The following is a 22,457-nucleotide window of genomic DNA, read 5'->3' as shown; positions in this document are numbered from 1 at the left end:
CCCAGGCCTGCTGCAGAATCATCCCAGTCCCGCCAGGCGCGTACCCTCCTTGAATCCTCCCACCCAACCCACGTCATCTCCAATCTGTCCCACTCATTTCCACCCAACGCTCTTTAACTTCACAAAGTAATTATGCAATATTAGGGAGGCCATGTCTCCCGAGAGAAAACGAAGGGCCAGGAGAAGATGCGTGATTCGGGTTGGAATCTGACCTCGCTGAGCCTAGGTTTTCTCATATGTAAAACAGGAACAATACTGCTAAAACTAATTTTGCAGCTCTTGTAAGAACCCTTGTCCAGTGCCTGGCATAGAGCAAAGGCTGACGAAATGATCACTTACATAATAATTATTGTTTCTACAGTGTTCACAGGATTGCACAATCTGATTTGAACCTCACACATGGGAAGTAGGCAAACAGGGAAACTGAGGACCACAGAGGGTGAGTTACTTGGCTTAACCACACAGCTTGCCAGAGGTTGGTTGGTTGGTTGGTTGGTTTCTTTCTTTCTTTCTTTCTCTTTCTCTCTTTCTTTCTTTCTCTTTCTCTCTTTCTTTCTCTCTCTTTCTTTCTCTTTCTTTTCTTTCCTTCCTTCCTTCCTTCCTCCTTCCTTCCTCCTTCCTTCCTCCTTCCTTCCTTCTTTCTTTCTTTCTTTCTTTCTTTCTTTCTTTCTTTTCTTTCTTTTCTTTCTTTCTTTTTCTTTCTTTTCTTCTTTTGAGATGGTGTCTCACTCTGTTACCTAGGCTGGAGTGCAGTGGCACCATCTCGGCTTACTGCAACCTCCGCCTCCCTGGGCTCAGGTCATCCCTCCCACCTCAGCCTCCCCAGTAGCTAGGACTACAGGCGTTCGCCACCACACCGAGGTAATTTTTGTATTTTTTGTAGAGATGGGATTTGGCCATGTTGCCCAGGCTGGTCTTGAATTCCTGTGCTCAAGTGATCAACCTGCCTCTGCCTCCCTCAGAGGTCTCTGAGTATGGGGCCTGGAGCCCAGGTCTCCTGCTGCATACTGCCCTTTTCCTGTGCAGCAGGCCTGATCATCTCAGCGGCTCCCCAGCTTTGTTTTATCTTTTATTCTCAGGGCAGCTGCAGGTCAAGAGAAAGTTATTGTGGCTTCCTGTCACAAAGCCTAGATATCAGTTGTTAGGGCAGATTTTGATAGTTATACAATACAATAAATAAAATCAAACTCTCTCCAAAGTAGCTCCTACCCTTTCTGAGTGGCACCGGAGAGAGGGGCGGGGCAAATGCCTTTGAGTGGCACAGGAGAGGGGGCGGGGCAAATGCCTTTGAGTGGCACAGGAGAGAGGGGCGGGGCAAATGCCTTTGAGTGGCACAGGAGAGGGGTGGGGCAAATGCCTTTGAGTGGCACAGGAGAGGGGGCGGGGCAAATGCCTTTGAGTGGCACAGGAGAGAGGGGAGGGGCAAATGCCTTAGAATAAGCAGAAGGTATTTCAGCTCCCTGCCCTCCCATGTGAGCAGAAAGGCTGGGCCCAGTTCTTATTTTCTGAGGGTCCACTTTCTACATCCTGCTCTAGGCACTTTACTGTCACATCTCTCCCTCACAGCGTCCTGGGGAAGAGGCTGTAACTGGACATTAATGGTCCATTTTCAAGATGAAGAAACTGAGGCAAAGTGACTTCCCCAAGATCCACATCTGGGAAATAGAGGGGCTGGGATTTTAAGCCTAAGTTTGTGCAATTTTATTTATTTATTTATTTGTTTGTTTATTTATTTATTTATTTTTAGAGAGGGAGACAGAGTCTTGCTCTGTCGCCCAGGCTGGAGTACAGTGATGCAATCTTGGCTCACTGTAACCTCTGCCTCCCAGGTTCAAGCAATTCTCCTGCCTCAGCCTCCTGAGTAGCTGGGACTACAGGCATGTGCCACCACACGCGGCTAATTTTTGTATTTTTAGTAAAGATGGGGTTTCACCATATTGGCCAGGCTGGTCTCGAACACCTGGCCTCAAGTGATCTGCCCACCTCTACCTCCCAAAGTGCTGGGATTACAGGCGTGAGCCACCGTGCCTGGCCAGTTTGCACAATTTCAAACCTCGAATTACTCTTCATTTGGCTTATGGGCAAGATATTGGGAGAAAAAAGGCATACTTCATTCATTAATTCAACACTCACTCATTCACCAACCATTGGTTAAAAATAACTTGTCCTTCGGTATGTGCCTTACATGTCTGGGCACAAAGCTGGTCTTCATGAAACCATGGGTTGTTAGAGCAGGAGGGCCCCTAAGAAATCTGGCCTATCACCTCCATTTTACAGATAGGTAGTCTGAGGCTTAGTGAGGGGAAGGGCTTATGCTGGGTCATACAAACAGTCAGAACTAGGAGATCTGAAGTTTGCGCATTCTCCACTATTATTATTTCTTCTTCTTTTTGCTTCCTTCTTCCTCCTCCTGCTTCTTCTTCCTTTTTTATTTATTTTTATTTATTTATTTATTTATTTGAGACAGAGTCTTACTCCATCACCCAGGCTGGAGTCCAGTGGCACACTCTTGGCTCACTACAACCTCCGTCTCCTAGGTTCAAGTGATTTTCCTGCCTCAGCCTCCCAAGTAGCTGGAATTATAGGTATGTGCCACCACACCCGGCTAATTTTTGTATTTTTAGTAGAGATGGGGTTTCACCATGTTGGCCAGGCTGGTCTCGAACTCCTGACCTCAAATGATCCGCCTGCCTCAGCCTCCCAAAGTGCTGGGATTAGAGACATGAGCCACTGCGCCTGGCCTCTTCTTTCAGAGACAGTCTCACTCTGTTGTGAGGCTGGAGTGCAGGGGTGCCATCATAGCTCACTGCAGCCTCAAACTCCTGGGCTCAAGTGATTCTCCCACCTCAGCCTCCCAAGTATCTGGGACTACAGATATATGCCCACCATGCCTGGCTAGTATTTTGTTTTTTGTAAAGGTGGGGTTGCATGTTGCCCAGGCTGATCTTGAACTCCTGTCCTGAAGAGATCCTCCTACCTCTGCCTCCCAATGTGCTGGGATTACAAGCATGAGCCACCATCCACCATTCTTTGTTTTATTTTAATTTTTTAATTGGAGACAGGGTCTCGCCATGTTGCCCAGGCTGGTATCGAACTCCTGGGCTCAAGAGATCCATCTGCCTCAGCTTCCCAATGTGCTAGGATTAAAAGTGTGAGCCACTGTCCCCATTCTTAAACTCTGTATGGATATCTCCCTACAGCCTCCCTGAGAAATGGTCATCTATCTCCTGCTTGGGTATACTCAGTGACAGGGAGCTCATTACCTCCTGAGGCCACCTGTTCCCATTATTGTTCAACTATGACTATTAGGAAGTTCCCCTTTATATTGAACTAAATACCATCCAGTTCAGTTATTCTTATGTAGAATATAATATCTGTTGAACACCTGCTACATAGCAAGTGCTGAGCACTGGGAAATGTGATGATCTGTAGAACATAGAATGGGTTGTGAGCATAAGGTGTGCTCAGTGCTATGATTGAGGAAACTACTGGAGACCACCTTGGACTCCCTGGTCTGGACACAGGGGAGGAAGGATCCCCAAGGAAGTGATGTTAGAGCTGAGAAAGATGATAGGGAAGTAGACAGATGAAGAGAGGAAAGATGGGAGTTTCTGGCAGAAAAAAACAGCGTGTGCAAAGGCCTGAAGTTTAATAAAAGATGGTGTTTAGAGTAGCCTTTTTTTTTTTTTTTTTTTTTTTTTTTTTTTGAGATGCAGTCTCCCTTTGTCGCCCAGGCTGGAGATCAGTGGCATGATCTTGGCTTAGTGCAACCTTCACCTGCCAGGTTAAAGTGATTCTTCTGCCTCAGCTTCCCAAGTAGCTGGGACTACAGGCACCTGCCACCACACCCAGCAGCAATTTTTTGTATTTTTAGTAGAGACAGGGTTTCACCATGCTGGCCAGGATGGTCTCAAACTCCTGACCTCGTGATCTGCCAGCCTGCACCTCCCAAAATGCTGGGATTACAGGCATGAGCCACCGTGCCCAGCCTAGAGCAGTATTTTAAAGTCTGATCAGAGCAGACAGCAACACGATGTGGAGGGGAGGAGGAGGGAGATAGAAGGGCCAGTGGGACCTTGCTTGGCTACAATTTGGGCCTTATCTATTCCCTTGAATAAACAAAAGAACAAAAGAACAAAGGCCGGGCTCAGTGGCTCATGCCTGTTATCCTAGCACTTTAGGAGGCTGAGGCAGGCGGATCACTTTGAGGTCAGGAGTTCGAGACCAGCCTGGCCAACATGATGAAACTTTTTTTTTTTTTTTGAGACAGAGTCTCGCTCTGTCGCCCAGGCTGGAGTGCAGTGGCGCGATATCGGCTCACTGCAAGCTCTGCCTCCCAGGTTCACACCATTCTCCTGCCTCAGCCTCCCAGGTAGCTGGGACTACAGGCGCCCACCACCATGCCCAGCTAATTTTTTGTATTTTTAGTAGAGACGGGGTTTCACCGTGTTAGCCAGGATGGTCTCGATCTCCTGACCTCGTGATCCGCCCATCTCAGCTTCCCAAAGTGGTGGGATTACAGGCATGAGCCACTGTGCCCGGCCGATGAAACCTTGTCTCTACAAAAAATAAAAAATTTGCTGGGTGCGGTGGCTCACACCTGTAATCCCAGTGCTTTAGGAGGCTGAGGTGGGCGGATCACCTGAGGTTGGGAGTTTGAGACCAGTTTGACCAACATAGAGAAACCCTGTCTCTACTAAAAATACAAAATTAGCTGGGTGTGGTGGCTCATGCCTGTAATTCCGGCTACTCGGGAGGCTGAGGCAGAAGAATCGCTTGAACCCAGGAGGCGGAGGTTGTAGTGAGCCGAGATTGCACCATTACACTCCAGCCTGGGCAACAAGAACAAAACTCTGTCTCAAAAAAAAAAACAAAAACAAAAATTAGCTGGGTGTAGTGGTATGTGCCTGTAATCCTAGTTACTCAGAAGGCTGAGGCATGAGAATCACTTGAACCTAGGAGGCAGAGGTTGCAGTGAGCCGAGATTGTGCCACTGCATTCCAGCCTGGGTGACAGAGTGAGAGTCTGTCTCCAAAAAACCCCCCAAAAATCAAAAAACAATAAAAACTAAATTGTAATCCCATGGATCTCACCCTTTGGCACTCTGCCTGCCTGAGGGAGGCCTTATTTGGCTTGGCCCAGCCCTGCTGAGCTTTCCTTGGGAATGTCTATATATAGGGGAAGGGGGCAGCCCAGTTGCCACTGTCCATCTGCATTCCTTGGTGTCCAGCCCCCCTTTCCTGGCCCCAGAGCGTGCTATCGGTTGTTTTGGTGTTCTTTCTGTTGACGTAGCCACTGTCCACAAGGTTTGCTTACTCCCCAGTGCCCAGCCTGCACCTTGTGGATTCTCAGGGTGGGCACCCTCTGGACTTGGTCTGCCCACCCCTTTACTCCCCAGATGACCGGATTTCTTCACTGAGCTCTAGGAAGGGGCCAGCTGCCCTTTTACCACTTAAAGAACCTTCCCCTGCCTACTCCTTACCCCAAAAAAGTGAATCCAAACATCCTTTCCCTGGAGAAGGTAACTTTGAGAGAAGGATCTTTGCTTTCAATGATTATTTCTCCTCCAAATGCACATCCTCCTCTCCTCCATCCCTCCATACATTTTTCCATCTGGACAGGTGCCCCAAGGACTGTCTGTCCCAACTTCCCTCCAGTCGGGATTAATAATAAGAATCATCAACATGGGTGGGCATGGTGCCTCATGACTGTAATTCTAGCACTTTGGGAAGCCAAGGTGGAAGGATCCCTTGAGCCTAGGAGTTCGAGACCAGCCTCGGCAACATGGGTGAAACCCCATCTCTATAAAAATACAAAAAAAAAAAAAAAAAAAAAAAAAGCCAGAGGTGGTGGTGCACCTCTAGTCCCAGCTACTCAGGAGGCTGAGGTGGGAGCATCACTTGAGCCCAGGAGATAGAGGCTGCAGTGAGCTATAATAGCACCACTGCACATCAGCCTTGGTGACAGAGTGAGTATAGACCTTTATAATTTACAAAGCTCTGCAGTCAAATGGGGATAATAATAGTTGCTATTTCATAGGAGGAGCACTAGATGAGATCACGTTAAAATGCTTAGCACAGTGTGTGGCACGTCGTGGGGGTTCAGTAAACAGTGGCCTACCTGTCACTTTCTCCTCCTTCTATCCCCTGCCCCTTACCATGGTTCAAAGACGGGACATTCCTCTTGCCAAGCACCAACCCTGTGTACCCGGCACAAGCTAGGTGACTTATACCCGGGTTCCCATTTACCATGGTCTTTCTGTGAGGGAGACCCCACAGAGAGGTCCAATCCCACAGATGAAGAAATGGCTCAGAGAGGCATTGCTACCTGCCCAAGGTCACACAACTTGCAGAGGCTGGCCTTGGATCTTGGGTTTTGGACTTCAAGGCTTGTACTCTCCCCATTTTACCATGCTGCCTCACTCTTTACTACTCTGATTGTCCTTACCATCGTGGAACCAGTGTGCTTCCTCGGTGGGGGGGGGGGGGGGGGGGGGGCTCCAAGGCGGTGGAACAGGGCAGGCCTTCCTCACAAGAATCTAGGACGTCAAGGCCTGCCACCTGCTTGGAGGCTTAAATTTCTCTGCAAGGGCCCTTGGCTAAATTAGGTAATGGGTTCAGACTGTGGGAGGGGTGGGGCTCGCTGACCCCAGGATCTGATTGGGCAGGGTCTCCAGTGCTGGGGAGCAGGGAGGTGGGAGGGGAGGGTGCCCCTACAAATCCCGGGGGCTAGAGCAGGCCAGGTCATCTTTGGGTGGTGGAGTGCAAAGGAGGCGACCTGCAACAGAGGAGTCCCGGTCACCAGCAACCATGGTAAGGACAAGAGGGGACTTTGTGCCTTTACTTGCGGGAGCACTCTAGACCTCTTTCAGGCCAGGCCTGGGTGCTCTGTGGGGCAGTAACTTGGATGTTTGAGGTTGGAGCATGGAGGTTCCTGGAACCCAGGTGTCTTGGAGGAAGGCCTTTGACTTTTCTTGAAAGGGGAGGGCTGGGATATTCCAGAGATTGATCCTCAAGGCTTGCTGACTGCCTACTCACTTTTGGAAACTTCCAGCAGTGTCATTCATAGACCTGTGAAGAGCTCTTAGCTTGTTTCCTTCACACAGTGGGGACTCTGAGGGGTCAGAGTGAGTCACCCAGCAGGCCAGTGGCAGGGGTGAGCCAGAAGCCTGGCCAAACCCTCCTATCATCATGGAGAGAAGAAAGGCTCCTCCAGAAGACAGGAGGCCGGCAGGGCATGGGGCCTGCTCAGATGCAGGGCTCTGGGATCCCTGAGGATGATGGGAAGGGGCAGAAGATGACAGACCAGAGTTAGAGAGACTCTGCTCTCCTAGAGAGGGCTTCTGATTTGGAGCTGTTGTTTTGGTCTGAGATCCCCCTCCCCACTTCACTTCAAGGAGTAACTAGATCCTGGAGGCCAGCTGCTGTTGCCCATGCCTGACTAAAAATAGCCTGCCCTCCTGGCACAGGGAAAGAGGAGGAGAGGAAGGAGGGGGAGAAGGAGGAGCACGGGCGGCCAGCCGGCTGAAGAGCTCCTTGGAAGCCTCACCCCGTCCTCACTGCCAGTCTCACTCCAAAGCCTCTGACCCAGACGGCCTGGCTTGGATATGACCTGGAAACCCCCGCAGAAATCTCATTTTCATGTCAAGGCCTCCATCTCATTCAGCCCCACATGAGGGGCCTTTTCTCCAATGACTGAATCCTAAGAAGGAAGCTGACAGCCTCCGACTCTGCCAGTTCTCTGAGGGGTGGGATGATGTGTCCTCTGCCTCTTCTTGGTGGTCCCAGTGCCTGATCTGTGGCCTGACATGCAGCAAGTACTCAATAACTTGTGTTGCATTATTATTTATTTGAGAACAAACATTTTATTGAGCAACTATTAAAGTACTGGGCACCATGAGGAGCTGCAGAAAACTGGAAAATAGTGCTGGAATGGTGCTAGCCCTTTACAAAGCCCTTTCACACCCCTGATATCTCATCCCTGAAAAGCTACAGAGAAAAGATGAAGGCACGCTAAGTGACTTGCCTAAGGTCACTGGGGGGGTTCTGGACTTGGCCTTCAATTGACAAGTGAGATGGCCTTGGACTTAATTTGTTGTCTTCTCTCTTTTTCTCAAAACTGGGGTCACGGGCTGCGTGCGGTGGCTCACGCCTGTAATCCCATCACTTTGGGAAGCTGAGGCAGGCAGATCGCCTAAGGTAGGGGGTTCGAGACCAGCCTGACCAGCATGGAGAAACCTCATCTCTACTAAAAATACAAAATTAGCCGGGCGTGGTGGTGCATGCCTGTAATCCCAGCTACTTGGGAGGCTGAGAGAGAAGAATTGCTTGAACCCCGGAGGTGGCGGTTGCTGTTGCAGCGAGCAAAATCGTGCCATTACACTGCAGCCTAGGCAACAAGAGCAAAACTCTGTCTCAAAACAAAACAAAAAAACTGGGGTCAGGCCGGGCATGGTGGCTCATGCCTGTAATCCCAGCACTTTGGGAAGCCGAGGTGGGCAGATCACCTGAGGTGAGGAGTTCAAGACCAGCCTGGCCAACATGGTGAAACCTCGTCTCTACTAAAAATACAAAAATTAGCTGGGTGTGTTGGCACATGCCTGTAATCCCAGCTACTCGGGAGGCTGAGGGAGGAGAATCGCTTGAACCCAGGAGGTGGAGGTTGCAGTGAGCCGAGATCATGCCATTGCACTCCAGCCTGGGCAACAGGGCGAGACTGTCACAAAAACAAACAAAGCAAAAACTGGGGTCAGAAGCTGGGCACAGTGGCTCAAGCCTGTAATCCTAGCACTTTGGGAGGCTGAGATGGGAGGATCACTTGAGCCCAGGAGTTCAAAACCAGCCTGGGTAATATAGTGGGACCCCGTCTCTACAAAAAATTTTAAAAATTAGGCGTGGTGTACGCTATAGTCCCAGCTACTCAGGAGGCTGAAGTGGGACGATTGCTTGACCCTAGGAGGTTGAGGCTGCAGTGAGCTATGATCACACTGCTGCATTCAGCCTGTGTGACAGAGCGAGACAAAACGAAACTGTGATTGGGTGCTGTGCGGGCACACAATTATGTGGCAAGTTTGAAGTTGTTCTTCTGGAGAACCAAGGGGTGCTGACAGAGTGGGGGTTGGGAAGAATGGGTTTGAGGTGAGGAACTGCTCTGGGGCTGCCTCTTCAGCTCAGACTTTCTCTGTGTCTCCCCCAGACGGACCAGCAGGCTGAGGCCAGGTCCTACCTCAGCGAGGAGATGATCGCTGGTGAGTGAGGCGCGGCAGGCTGGGGGCTGGGTGGATGTATGCTGGGGACATGTTGGCCTCTAGGCAGGGTTGGAGGGGGGTAGGTGTGAGACTGACAGTCCAGCCGGCCTCACCTCTGCCCTCTGCCCTCCCTCGCAGAGTTCAAGGCTGCCTTTGACATGTTTGATGCTGATGGTGGTGGGGACATCAGCGTCAAGGAGTTGGGCACGGTGATGAGGATGCTGGGCCAGACACCCACCAAAGAGGAGCTGGACGCCATCATCGAGGAGGTGGATGAGGACGGTGAGCTGGTGTCCCTCCGAGGCAGGGGATGGTGGGGAGAGGCGGCAGCGGCTGGGCTCAGGCTCAGTCCGCCACCTGCTCCCCGCAGGCAGCGGCACCATCGACTTCGAGGAGTTCTTGGTCATGATGGTGCGCCAGATGAAAGAGGACGCGAAGGGGAAGAGCGAGGAGGAGCTGGCTGAGTGCTTCCGCATCTTCGACAGGTGCGCTGGGGGCCCGGGAGCCGAGGGAGGAGCTTAGCAGTCAGAACCCGGCCGGCAGAGCTGGAAGCTTCCCCGGGTTGGGAGTGCGGAAGCGGGGCGTCGAGTGTGGTGGCCAGGGCAGCTCGCCCCGGCCCTGAGCCCTGCCCTGTCCCTCGGACCTGAAGGAATGCAGACGGCTACATCGACCCGGAGGAGCTGGCTGAGATTTTCAGGGCCTCCGGGGAGCACGTGACGGACGAGGAGATCGAATCTCTGATGAAAGACGGCGACAAGAACAACGACGGCCGCATTGACTTCGACGGTGAGGGCCACGGGAGCTTGGGAAGAGCGGGTGGGAGCCCCAGAGGACGGCGGGCACTGGTGTCTGGCTCCGGTGCAGTGTCCTTGGCCTTGTGGGCTGGGCCGGGCGTAACCTCACCAAGTTCCCCATAGTCTCCTGGGGGCAGGTATAGAAGCGCTTCAGGACTCTGTGCAGTTTATCAATTAATGACCAGGCAGGGGGGCGTGGTGGCTCAGGACTGTAAAATCCCAGAACTTTGGGAGGATGAGGCGGGAGGATTGCTTGAGGCCAACAGTTCGAGACCAACCTGGGCAACATAGTGAGACCCTGTGTTTACAAAAAAATAAAATAAAATAAAAAGGCGGGCGTGGTGGCACACCTGTGGTCCCAGTTACTCTGGGGGCTGAGGTGAGAGGATCGCTTGAGCCCAGGAGATCAAGGCTGCAATGAGCTATGATTGTGCCACTGCACTCTAGCCTGGGCGACAGACCTTGGCGACCTTGGCAACAGAGTGAGACTCTGTCACAACAAAAACAAAAACAAAAAGTCATCCCCTCGGTGTGGCTGGAGCCCTGGCCTGGCCTCTGCTCCCCAGTGGGACCCCTGACCCTCTCCCTCTCCTTTCCCGCAGAGTTCCTGAAGATGATGGAGGGCGTGCAGTAAGGAGTGGACAGTCGCCTCCTCCAAGATCGCGTGTCCCTAGGGTGTGGGAGACTCTGTCCTGCCGGGTCCCCACCAGGGAGGCGCGGCCCCTTGTGGGTCTTTGTCTGGAAGGAATAAAAGCAAATGTTCCAAAACTCGTGGCCTGAATAAGGGGAGAACTGAGGACAGCAGGTCTCAACGGCTGTGGTCCAGGGCTCCATCCCAGCTGGCACCACCTGGAGCACCCTTGGGGATCCCCGGGAGAGTCTGTTAGAGCGGCGGGATGTGGAAGGGAGCTGGGCCCCGGAGCCCCAGTCGGCGGCCTCGAGTGCTCGAGTCCGGACGGCGCCGGATGGCGCTGACTGGCTCTGCAGGTTTGCAGCAGGCTCCCGACAGCTGGCGCTGGGCGTGTGCAGCTTGGCGGAAGGGCAGTGGAGGCTCCAGGAGGCCCACAGGGTCTTGGAGTTGAGTCAGGGTGAGCCGGCGGACTGCGGAGGGGTCCCGGGACGGCAGGTAGGGTGAGGGGGTGGGAGAGGATAGAACCCTGGGGAGCCGGGAAGCTCCCTCACTTCCCCACCATCCTTCTTTTCTGGAACGTTTGCATCTTAGATATTGTCATGGCTGCCACCTTCTGCAGGCTCCCTAGCTGGGGAGAGGGGAAGTAGGTGCCCATCCGTGCCAGGCAGCAATGTTTCTGCTCAACCTTTTAGTTCCTCTGCTCTTCCAAGTGCTTACTCCTCGCTTTGTACTGGTGGTGGTAGGGGAGGGTGGAGGACCACCAAGGAGATTCTGATTTCATCATTTGACCCAAGATTCCTGCCTCCACCCAGTCTCTGCCAGTGCGCTCTACAGAGGGCCATCAGCACCAGCGAACTAAAATATCTGACTTGGCCACTGCCCTGTTGAAAGTAGTTCAAGGCTCCTCACTGCTTCTACAATGAGAGCCAAATTCCTTCCCTCCCTCTCTTTCTTCCCATAGTCCTCACAGGGCTGCAGTCACACTGGGCAATGTATTCCTGATATGGACCTGGGGTGCATTTTCAAGCCCTTGGTACTTTGCACATGCTGTTTGCCCTCCCCGGAATGCCCTTGTCCTTCTTATAAGCTGGCAGATTCTTCAACCTACAAGACCCAGCTCAGATACCATCTCCTCCCTTGAACCTTGCCCTCACTGGCTATTTGCTGCCATAGCGATTTGTATACAACAGGTATCAGATCACAGCTAATGAAGTGTAGGGGTAGTTTAGCTTTAGAGACAGAATGCCTGTGTGTGAGTGCTCACTGCCTGTGACAAACTAAACCACTCTGTGCCACAGTTTCCTCATCTGTAAAGTGGGGATAATGATAGTACACACGGGGTTGTGAGAAGAAGTTAGTGTGTGCAAAGTGCTTACAGCAGTGCCTGGCACATAGCAAGCATTTTTTTTCTTTTTAACAGAGTTTTGCTCTTGTCATCCAGGCTGGAGTGCAGTGGCACGATCTCGGCTCACTGCAACCTCCGCCTCCTGGGTTCAAGCAATTCTCCTGCCTCAGCCTCCTGAGTAGCTGGGATTACAGGTGTCCACCACCATGCCTGGCTAATTTTTGTATTTTCAGTAGAGACCAGGTTTCGCCATGTTGGCCAGGCTGCTCTTGAACTCCTGACCTCAGGTGATCTGCCTGCCTCAGCCTCCCAAAGTGCTGGGATTACAGGCATGAGCCACCACATCCGGCCTTCTGTTTTGTTTTTTAAATGAGACAGGGTCTTGCTCTGTTGCCCAGGTGGAGTGCAGTAGGTGATCACAGCTCACTGCAGCCTTGACCTCCTGGGCTCAAGCGATCCTCCTGTCTCAGCCTCCCGAGTAGCTGGGACTATAAATGGGTGACCCCTCCCCACTAGTTTTTGTTATTTTTAGCAGAGATGGGGTCTCACTATGTTGCCCAGGCTGGTCTCGAACTCTTGAGCTCAAAGAATCCTCTCACCTTGGCCTCCCAAAGTGTTGGGATTATAGGCATGAGCCACCGTGCCCAGCCTCTATTGTTACCTTACTCATTGCTTTAGTTCTTCCTCTCCATCTGTCTTTTTCTCTTCCTCTTTTGTCCTATTCGTGTTTTTCTGTTTTTATTTCCAGCCAGGATCAGTGCTGGGGTTTGGTAATAATTACTATTTACTGAGTGCCTACTGTATACTGTGTCTTACAGACATTGTCTCATTCACTCACATAACATCCCTAGAGGCAGATGTTGTTATCTCCATTTTACAGTTGGAAAACTAAGGCCTAGGGAGGTGAAGTACACAGGCACCCAGATAATAACCTAGGTAGTATCGCCATGTGCTATGTGGTGTGCACGGGAGCAAGGCTCTTAACTCTGATGCCATCTACCTGTTATTGGTTCTATCTGGATATCTTTTTTTTTTTTTTGAAATATATACATATTTTAAAATAGAGACAGAGGCTGGGTGCTGTGGCTTACGCCTGTAATCCCAGCACTTTGGGAGGCCGAGGCAGGCAGATCACTTGAGGCCAGGAGTTTGAGACCAGCCTGGCCAACATGGAAAAACCCCCCTGTACTAAGAATATAAAAATTAGCCAGACACATGCCTGTAATCTTAGCTATTTGGGAGGCTGAGGCAGGAGAATCGCTGGAACCCAAGAGGCGGAAGTTGCAGTGAGCCAAGATCGCGCCACTGCACTCCAGCCTGGGTGACAGAGTGAGACTCTGACTTAAAAAATAACATAGGCCAGGCGTGGTGGCTCATGCCTGTAATCCTAGTACTTTGGGAGGCCAAAGCAGGTGGATCACCTGAGGTCGGGAGTTTGAGACCAGCCTGACCAACATGGAGAAACCCCGTCTCTACCAAAAATACAAAATTAACCAGGTGTGGTGGCACATGCCTGTAATTCCAGCTACTTGGGAGGCTGAGGAAGGAGAATCGCTTGAACCCAGGAGCCAGAGGTTGCGGTGAGCCGATATCGTACCATTGCACTCTAGCCTGGGCAACAAGAGTGAAACTCCGTCTCAATAAATAAATAAATAAATAAATAAATAAAAACAAATCTGATCATGTCACTGCCCTGCTCAAGGCTTCATTAGCTGGCTGTTGCCTCAAGATAAAGTCCAAGTTTTTTTTTTTTTTTTTTTTTTTTTTAAGAGACTGAATCTCCCTATCACACAGGCTGAAGTGCAGTGGCACAATTATAGCTCACTGCAGCCTCGAACTCCTAGGCACAAGTGATTCTCCCTTCTCAGCCCCTAGTTATTTTATTTTTTGTAGAGATGGAGTCTCACTTTGTTACCCAGGCTAGCCCAAGTACCTTAATATGGCCTTCCAGCCTATCATGACTTGACATCTATGTGACTTCCCCATCCTGTATTCTTTTTTTTTGAGACAGAGTTTTGCGCTTGTCAGCCAGGCTGGAGAGCAGTGGCGTGATCTCAGCTCACTGCAACCCCCGCCTCCCGAGTTCAAGCGATTCTCCTACCTCAGCCTCCTGAGTAGTTGAGACTACAGGCGCCTGCCACCATGCCCGGCTAATTTTTATATTTTTAGTAGAGATGGGGTTTCACCATGTTGGCCAGGGTGGTCTTGAATTCCTGAGCTCAGGTAATCCACCTGCCTCGGCCTCGCAAAGTGCTGGGATTATAAGCGTGAGCCACCATGCCCAGCTCTGTATTCCTCTCCTGACATACTCCTGAACTTCTTCCTATCCAAGGAATGTGCATCTCCCTCAGGGCTCAATTCTCTTCTCCAAAAACCTTTCCCTGACCCTCCTATTCTATTGGGTGCTCCACCTGTGAACTTTCATAGCAATATGTGAGTTCAGCACCCAACATTTATTGAGTGCTTACTATGTGCCAGGCATTGTTCTAAGGTCCTTCCACTGTCTTATGAGGTAGGTACCAGTATTTTCATTTTACGGAGAGGTTAAATGTAACTGCCTACATGTTTGTGGGCAACATGGAGGTGGAGCCAGGATCCTGAAATAGTTCTGCTTCCCTGGTCTGAGCTTTTTTTTTCTTTTTCTTTTCTTTTCTTTTTTTTGAGATGGAGTCTTGCTCTTGTTGCCCAGAATGGAGTGCAATGGGCGACCTTGGCTGACTGCAATCTCCGCCTCCCAGGTTCAAGTGATTCTCCTGCCTCAGCCTCCTGAGTAGCTGGGATTACAGGCACTCGCCACCATGCCTGGCCAATTTTTTGTATTTTTAGTAGAAACGGGGTTTCACTATGTTGGTCAGGGTGGTCTCAAACTCCTGACCTCAGGTGATCCACACGCTTTGGCCTCCCAAAGTGCTGGGATTACAGGCATGAGCCACCATGCCCAGACTGGTCTGAGCTTAATCACTGGGCTGTATGGCACTTATTGCCCAGTCCCTGCTGTTGATAGGCCTGTCTATCCCCTAAACTCCAGCCTCTTTAAGGGCAGAGCTGTGTTATTTTCCCTGTTTTGTCCCCAGCCCCAAGCAGAGGGCCTTTATCTTGTAGGAATTCAATAAAATGAGAATCATAATAATCAGAAATTCAAATACTTCCTGACTAGGCTTCTTTTTGTTGCAAGTGCCAGAAATCTAAATCAAACGGACTTAAACCACAAAGGGATTTGTTAGTTCACCGAACTGGGATGGCAAAGAGTGAACTGGAGGCCAGAGTCTCAGTTAATGTCATCTCTCCAACTCCCAGCTGTTTGACTCTACTTGGCTTTCTTCCGTCCGCAGCGGGCTCCCCCAGCAGCTGAGACTGGACCCCCTTCTCTTTTAGCAACCCCATTAGTAAAATAACTTTACTCTCTCCCAGTGATTAATTCCAGAGAACACCAGTTGAATCTGAACTACAGTTTAGACCTGTGACTGGCCCAAGGCAGGCCATGTGGCCATCTAGGATACCAAACACCATGAGCAAGGACCACATGGCAGACAAAAACACATCCACCACAGTTAGCATTCGAAACATTTCTTTTAGCGATAAGGTCTTACTCTGCTGACTAGGCTGGAGTGATAGCTTACTATAACCTTGAATTTCTGGCCCCAAGTGATCCTCCCACCTTGGCCTCCCAAGATGTTGAGATTCCACATGTGAACCACCAGGCCCGGCCAGGATTTATTTATTTTTCTTTTAAAATTTATTATTTGAGGCTCACGCCTGTAATCTCAGCACTTTGGGAGGCGGAGGTGGGCGGATCACGAGGTCAGGAGATCGAGACCATCCTGGCCAACACAGTGAAACCCCGTCTCTACTAAAAATACAAAAAAATTAGCCAGGCGTCGTGGCGGGCGCCTGTAGTCCCAGCTACTCGGGAGGCTGAGGCAGGAGAATGGCGTGAACCCGGGAGGCGGAGCTTGCGGTGAGCAGAGATAGCGCCACTGCACTCCAGCCTGGGCAACAGAGTGAGACTCCGTCTAAAAAAAAAAAAAAAAAAAAAAGCTTTTTTCAAAATTTATTATTTGAGACAGGGGTCTCACTGTGTTGCCCAGACTGTTCTTGAATTCTTAAGTTCAAGCAATCAATCCTCCTGCCTCCGCCTCCCAAAGTGCTAGGATTACAGGCAGTGAGCCACCACACCCGGCCCTGGCCAGCATATATTGACTAATTTAGTGCCAGGTTCTGAGCTCTGGTTTTCTCCAGTATCTGCTAACCTAGTGATTTTCAACCTTGGGAGACCTTCAGAACCTGGAGGGCAGTTTGGGGTCAAGAATTTGCCTAACAAGTTCTGGGTGATGCTGCTGCTGCTGGAAGGACCACATTCTAAGAACATTGCTCTAAATTTTGTTCTTAACCAGACCGCAGCAATGACATCACTTGGAAACTATTTAGAAACCAAAATAAATAAACAGACTGGATCTTAGGCTCCACTTCACACCTACAGAAAAGATTTTAATTTAACAAGATCCCAAGTGTATTTGTATGCATGTTAGATTAAGAAAAAACCCAAGAAGAGAGACCTAAGAGCACAATTATAGACATGAAGGGACCCAACTTCCAATCCCAACCCCTCCTGCTTCAGGCTTGCACAACCAACCAGCTGCTAACAGACCTGAAGGAGTTGGGTGCAAGGTCGGAGCACATCTGGATGCTGCTTATCTACCTTGGAGATCTTCCTGAAGGGCTTTATGGGGGCCCTATCACTTCAACCTACTCTTCCACCTGCCAACCCTTGCGGGGACCCAGCTGGTCAGCAGGGGTGTTTCCTCCTAGGGGCTCAAAGACTGGAGCCTTCATCAGGCCGGGGAAAGAGGCAGCCCAAGGGGCTGGGGGCTCGCTGGGGGATATGCAGCAGGTGGTGACTGTGCCCCTTGGAGGTGGAGCTCCACAGGAGACCTGGGCTAGAGCCTGGAGACCAGAGCTCAGACCTGAGTCCTGCCAGGGAAGGGGCTTTTTTCCTGGCTGTCTTCCCAGGCCCTGGACCTGCTTAGGGTGACCTGAGCATTCTTCTTCAGGACAGAACATGGGTGGCTGTGTGTTGGGATCCCCCCCCAACACACACGCTTGTTCCTTCTACAGCTATAGGAGTAGGTTTCAGCCTAAGGTCTGGCTCAGCCTCATCTGCAACACACCTGAGGGAGCTCCAACATTCACCAACATTGCTGGTACACATCACCGACTCCATAGACAGGAGGCATTATTGTGACACTCATTTTATAGATGAAGAAACAGATGCAGAGTCATAAAATAAGGTACAAGGGAATAAATCTTTGTCACCCCACTGCTTGGCCTCACATCCTTAAGTTCCACCTCTGCCTACCCTGAGTACCTCCAACCCTAGTGAAATTACAACGCAACAACTTGTCTAAAAAAGGACAAAAATGCATTTATTTAATATACATCACAAGGGCTCAACCGAGGCTTAATTTAAAAGACAAAAACAAAACAAAAATACCACAGCTCAAGATACAGAGTCCTATACAGAAATCACAAAAAGGACAGACCAGCTAAGGAAAAATTAAAAAGACGACACAAGGACGGGCTGGGCAGCCTGGGTCAGGGCTCCTGGCTGGTGACCTGCTTTGAGTAGGTTTCTTGCAGGTACTTCTTAAAAGCTGGAAGAGAACAGGCAGGTCTCAGTGAGTGATGGAGACAGGATGAGTTAATCTTTGCCATTTATTATTTTTGAGATGGAGTCTCGCTCTATTGACCAAGCTGGAGTACAATAGCACGATGTCTGCTCACTGCAACCTCTGCTTCCTAGATTCAAGTGATTCTCTCGCCTCAGCTTCCCGAGTAGCTGGGACTACAGGCGCCTACCACCATACCTGGTTAATTTTTGTATTTAGTAGAGACGGGGTTTCACCATGTTGGCCAGTCTGGTCTCAAACTCCTGACCTCATGTGATCCACCCATCTCGGCCTCCCCAAGTGCTGGGATTACAGGCATGAGCCACTGTGCCTGGCCCAGGATAAATTAAGGTGGGCAAGAGGCAGCTGGATCAGGGATGCAAAGGTTGGAGGAGGTGGAGGAGGGGCTGGTTTCCCAGCCCGGCATTCTCCCTGCACTACCCATCCAGGCAGCTCTCCTGGAAGGGCTTGCTTCCAGTGAGACTGGAGGGCACAGGCAAGGCACTCTACTAAGCAACCTCTTAACCTGCATTAATACAGAAGGGGTTAATCCCACCTTCCCCCTTTTTGAGACAGGGTCTCACTCTGTTGTCTAGGGAGGAGAGCAGTGTTGTGATCATAGTCCACTGTAACCTCGAATTCCTGGCCTCAAGCTATCCTCCTGCCTTGGTCTCCCCAGTAATTTCCCAAAATTATTTATAGCCAAACATTTTTATTCTGCTATAAAACAATTGCTACTTTATAGCAAATAGGAGCACTGGGGCAGAAGCAGAAGTGGGTTGCTGCCAACACTCCACCCTGCCCCAACCAACCCGGTCCCAAGTCACTGGGCTCCTTTTGTTTGAGGGAGCCTTTGAAGGTTGGGGGAGGGATCACCCTGGGCTCAAGGACTGAGGACTCACCTGTGGGGTTTTTCCAGAGCTCGGCAGCATGCGTGTTCAAGGGACTATCAATGTTGGGTTCTGTGGGTGGAGAGAAAGAGAAGGTCAACGGGGTAGAAGAGGCTGACCTCAGGGAGTCCTGACAGGTTCCCAAGTTGCATGGAGGGGAGGGGTGGTCTCTAAAGTCACCTCCTAGAAGGCTCTGGATGGACAGCAGAATGGTCCTGACGTCATACAGGGCAGACCACTTTTCCTTCAGGATGTCCAGGCATATGTTACCCTGGGTGTCCACGTTGGGGTGATAGCAGGGCGTGAGGAACTTCACCGTGGGCGCATTGTAAGGGTAGCCACTGGGGAACTCTAGCGAGAGCTTATACCTCAGGTCTTCATATACCTGGCATTTGGAGAAACAGACGCAGAGTAAGCTCCAGCAGCAGCCTCATATCCCAACCCAAGCCCCACGCAAAGGGCTTGCAAGAATCTTGAGTTTCTCTGGGAGCAGACAGTAGACAAACTGTTGAGCTGGTTCTGATACTCCCCACTGCCTTTTTAAAAAGTTTTTTTAGTTTAGTTTTTATTTTAGAGACAGGGTTTCACCATGTTGCCCAGGCCGGCCTCAAACTCCTGGGCTCATGTGATCTGCCTGCCTCAGCCTCCCAAAGTGCTGGGATTACAGGTGAGAGCCACCGTGCCTAGCCTGATGCTTTCCTCTTATCTGGTGGAGACATCAGTGATTCTTTGGTCTAAGGATTGTAAATTGGCATCCTGTGCTTTAGTTCAATTAGAATATTAGTTGCTAATATGTAAAAATTAGGAGATTTGGCACAGATTCGGACTTCTGACTCATCTTAAACCTGATCTGCAGCAATGGGAAGCTGTCTTCTTGAGAGCTGTGCCCTCCTATTGGCCAAAGTCCTCACTTCATCCATGTCCTTCCTGTCTGTCCCCCTGTAAACATCTAAGATAGACAGCCCTGCTTTAAACCCACCCTCTTATTGCACAGAGGCAAAGAACAAGGCCACACGGCTCAGAGAATACGAACAGTCACAGGAGGAGTATCTTGCTCTGCCAAAGGCTTGAAGCAGAGCTCGCACTTGGATCTCACCTCCCACCTTTCCCCAGACTCACTCACCCATCCCAGCCCTACACTTACTGTTCCAGCTGCTCCATGGATGGTCCCTACCCATTTGAAAAGGTTGTCTGATTCAGGGAAGGCAGAAATCCCTTTATCGCCAGACATCTGGGGAGAAAACACATTTGCTGGAATGTAGAGTACACTTTTGAGCATAGCAAAGGTCAGTGGGTGAGCTTTCCCCTTAATCTCATATATATATACACATACACACACACACACACACACACACACACATATATGTGTATATGTATGAGATATAGATGGGGTTATCCCATCTCTACTAAAAAAATATATATTTAAATATATATATATATATATATATAGAGAGAGAGAGAGAGAGAGAGAGAGAGATAGAGAGACAGAGACAGACACACACACACACACTCTGTCGCCCAGGGTGGAGTGCAGTGGTGAGCTCGGCTCACCACAACCTCTGTCTCCACGGTTCAAATGATTCTCGTGCCTCAGCCTCCCGAGTAGCTGAAATTACAGGCATGCATCACCACGCCTGGATAGTTTTTATATTTTTAGTAGAGGCGGGGTTTTGCAATGTTGGCCAGGCTGGTCTCGAACTCCTGACCTCAAGTGATCCGCCCACCTTAGCCCCTTAAAGTGTTGGGATTATAAGGTGTGAGCTACCTCGCCCAGCCTCCCGTTAATCTCATCACTCTGATCCAAAATAAAGCAACCAAATTCATAGGCTAGAAATACCAAGAAGGGCGGGGAGTTGGGTGTGGGTAAAACTTGGTTGGGGCTAGGAAGTAGGGACACACTGGACAGGGAGGGTCTTGTATGACTTCAGGGAAGTGTTTTAGAGATAACTTCGTGTTGGGGAATGGAATTGGGAGGAGGGACTGCTGGAAGAAATGGTGTAGGTGGGGTGTATGAACTTCTTCCCAGGAGGGAGCAAATTACATTTCTATTTGACCCCTATGTCTAGCAAAAACGCTGACGGAAGAAAGGAGGCTACTGAAAATTGGATGGAAGGCTGGGGTTCTGGGCACTTAGTCACTCACCATGAGGGTCATCAGCTCCTGCTGTAGCCTGCAAAAAGAGTATTCGGGGTTATCTGGGAGTCTGGATGGGCCAGGCCTCCAGATGGTGCATCTTCTCCCATCTGAATCTCAGGGGGAGCCGTCATGGAGGCTCCCCACATCAACAAGGTCAGGCTCAGCTCAGGGTACACTCACCAGATCCACAGGACGATCCTAGCGAGTCCTCACCCTCCCTAATTCCAGACTCCCTGGGGATGATTCTGGCATGTTCTTAATTCCCCAGGCTTTGGCATCTCTTCCTTGCCCGACTCAACTTCTCCCTTCCCCTGTCTCTGCCAAGTCACGAGGGTCCTTGCGCGTCTTCATCTAGGCCCACCCGGGAAGGAGGCTGGCAGCGCCCCTACCCCTCATTCTCCTTCGGGAGAGTCTCAAAGAGCGGTCTGAGCTCCTGGCGTGTCCCCCATCTCTCAAATCTCACCCGCGCAAGGAGGTGGGAGTCCCGAAGTCTCCGCCCTCGGCACCCATGCCCAGGGGAATGCCAGGCCCCGAGCTCCTGGCGTGTTCTCCTGCACCCGCAGATCTCCCGCTCCAGGAGGTGGCGGCGGGGGGAGTCCTAGAAATCTTTGCTCTGCGCACCAATGTCTAGGGCACGGCAGGCCCGGCGAGTGGAACGCCGCATCGCTCACCTTTTGCCCACGGGACCCCGGGCGGCGCCCCCGCTGGGCTCAGCTCCTTTACGGGCGGCGGCGACGCTAGTGGCGGCTGGGTCGCGGTTTTGGGAAGCCATCCGGGCGGCGTTGGCCGAGAGACAGGAACTCGGAGAACACGACTGCAACTGCAGGGCTGCAGGCCCGCCCGCCCGCGTTTGAATTGTAACCCTCTGGAGGCGTCGACCAATCAGTGGCTCGCTTGGGTTTGATCCAGCCAATGGGACGGTCCGGAGCGCTCTGTTGCTGCGCCACTGCTAGACCTACCCACTGGCGCACCGCTATTGGGCGGCAGGATCCGCTTCTGATAGCCGATTGGCAGACGAGGCTGCCATTAACCAACGAATCCATAGCGTATTGGTGGCCTTTGGAAAACGCTAACCATTAAAGGGCCAAGAAAACGTCCACGTGGGATGAACCCCTCCTTAAGGCTACACGCCTTACTCCGCGTGGGGACACCCGGCACGCCCAGCCTTCATCCGATTTCCCTCGGGCAGGCAGGGAGTGCCTCCAATCCTGCAGCACTGGTACCCTCCCCCCATTATAATCGCCTGGGCACCTTTGCTGCGTCCTAAGTATCTGAAAATGCCAGCGAGGGGAAAAACTAAAGGCTGATGGCCAGAGCAGCAGGCTCCCTGTTAGAAAACAGAGGTTCATCTCCGCAGAGATGACAAAAAAAAAAAAAAAAAAAAAAAAGACAACGTTGGTTCAGGCCGGGCGCAGTGGCTCACGTCTGTAATCCCGAACACTTTGGAAGGCCCAGGCAGGAGGATCGCTTGAACCCAGGAGTTCGAGACCAGCCTGAGCAACAAGATAGGGAGACCTGTCTCTACTTAAAAAAAAAAAAAAAAAAAAAAAAAAAAAAAAAGCTGGTGAGGTGGCACGAGCCTGTAGTCCCAGCTACTGGCGAGGCTGAGGCGGGAGAATCGCTTGAGCCAGAGGCTGCACTCTAGCCTGGGCAACAGAGCAAGACTGTCTTCAAACAAACAAAAACCTCAATAACACAGGTTCATATCCTGTATATCCTACCTCCCCAGTGGGTAGTGTGTGACCTTG

General features: G+C 50.9%; 2 protein-coding genes across 4 annotated transcripts; one reads left to right on the top strand and one right to left on the bottom strand.

Moving 5' to 3' along the window:
- The first annotated feature begins 7 nt into the window (after positions 1 to 7).
- On the top strand, positions 8 to 10,809 carry TNNC2 (troponin C2, fast skeletal type). 3 transcript variants are annotated; one of them, XM_024238681.3, is made up of 6 exons: positions 8 to 439; positions 9,196 to 9,247; positions 9,386 to 9,529; positions 9,618 to 9,732; positions 9,897 to 10,033; positions 10,644 to 10,809. In XM_024238681.3, exons 2-6 carry the CDS (start codon positions 9,238 to 9,240, stop codon positions 10,673 to 10,675), a joined length of 438 nt encoding a protein of 145 aa, XP_024094449.1. In that variant the 5' UTR covers positions 8 to 439; positions 9,196 to 9,237; the 3' UTR covers positions 10,676 to 10,809. The 3 variants fall into 3 exon arrangements, with proteins under 3 accessions (XP_024094449.1, XP_054397826.1, XP_024094448.1); XM_054541851.2 differs by lacking the exon at positions 8 to 439 and adding an exon at positions 2,473 to 2,585; XM_024238680.3 differs by lacking the exon at positions 8 to 439 and adding an exon at positions 6,729 to 6,812.
- Positions 10,810 to 17,414: 6,605 nt separating this feature from the next.
- Positions 17,415 to 21,643, bottom strand: UBE2C (ubiquitin conjugating enzyme E2 C). Its single transcript, XM_002830362.5, has 6 exons — positions 21,381 to 21,643; positions 20,716 to 20,743; positions 19,718 to 19,804; positions 18,754 to 18,958; positions 18,586 to 18,645; positions 17,415 to 17,668 (listed from the first exon to the last, which is right to left on the bottom strand). Exons 1-6 carry the CDS (start codon positions 21,479 to 21,481, stop codon positions 17,610 to 17,612), a joined length of 540 nt encoding a protein of 179 aa, XP_002830408.1. The 5' UTR covers positions 21,482 to 21,643; the 3' UTR covers positions 17,415 to 17,609.
- Between the last annotated feature and the right edge of the window lie 814 nt (positions 21,644 to 22,457).

Source organism: Pongo abelii, chromosome 21, assembly GCF_028885655.2.
Source record: "Pongo abelii isolate AG06213 chromosome 21, NHGRI_mPonAbe1-v2.0_pri, whole genome shotgun sequence".
Classification (NCBI taxonomy): Eukaryota; Metazoa; Chordata; class Mammalia; order Primates; family Hominidae; genus Pongo; species Pongo abelii.
The sequence above is the reverse complement of the archived record's forward strand: the minus strand, read 5'-3'. Positions and strand labels throughout refer to the sequence as shown.

Coding starts and splice junctions, on each gene's coding strand:
- UBE2C (XM_002830362.5), bottom strand. CDS start 21,481: ATGGCTTCCCAAAACCGCGACCCAGCCGCCACTAGCGTCGCCGCCGCC. Junction 20,744..21,380: donor CGGGGTCCCGTGGGCAAAAG/GTGAGCGATGCG, acceptor CTCTTTTTGCAG/GCTACAGCAGGAGCTGATGA. Junction 19,805..20,715: donor AGGAGCTGATGACCCTCATG/GTGAGTGACTAA, acceptor TTTTCTCCCCAG/ATGTCTGGCGATAAAGGGAT.
- TNNC2 (XM_024238680.3), top strand. Junction 9,248..9,385: donor CAGCGAGGAGATGATCGCTG/GTGAGTGAGGCG, acceptor CCTCCCTCGCAG/AGTTCAAGGCTGCCTTTGAC. Junction 9,530..9,617: donor CGAGGAGGTGGATGAGGACG/GTGAGCTGGTGT, acceptor TGCTCCCCGCAG/GCAGCGGCACCATCGACTTC.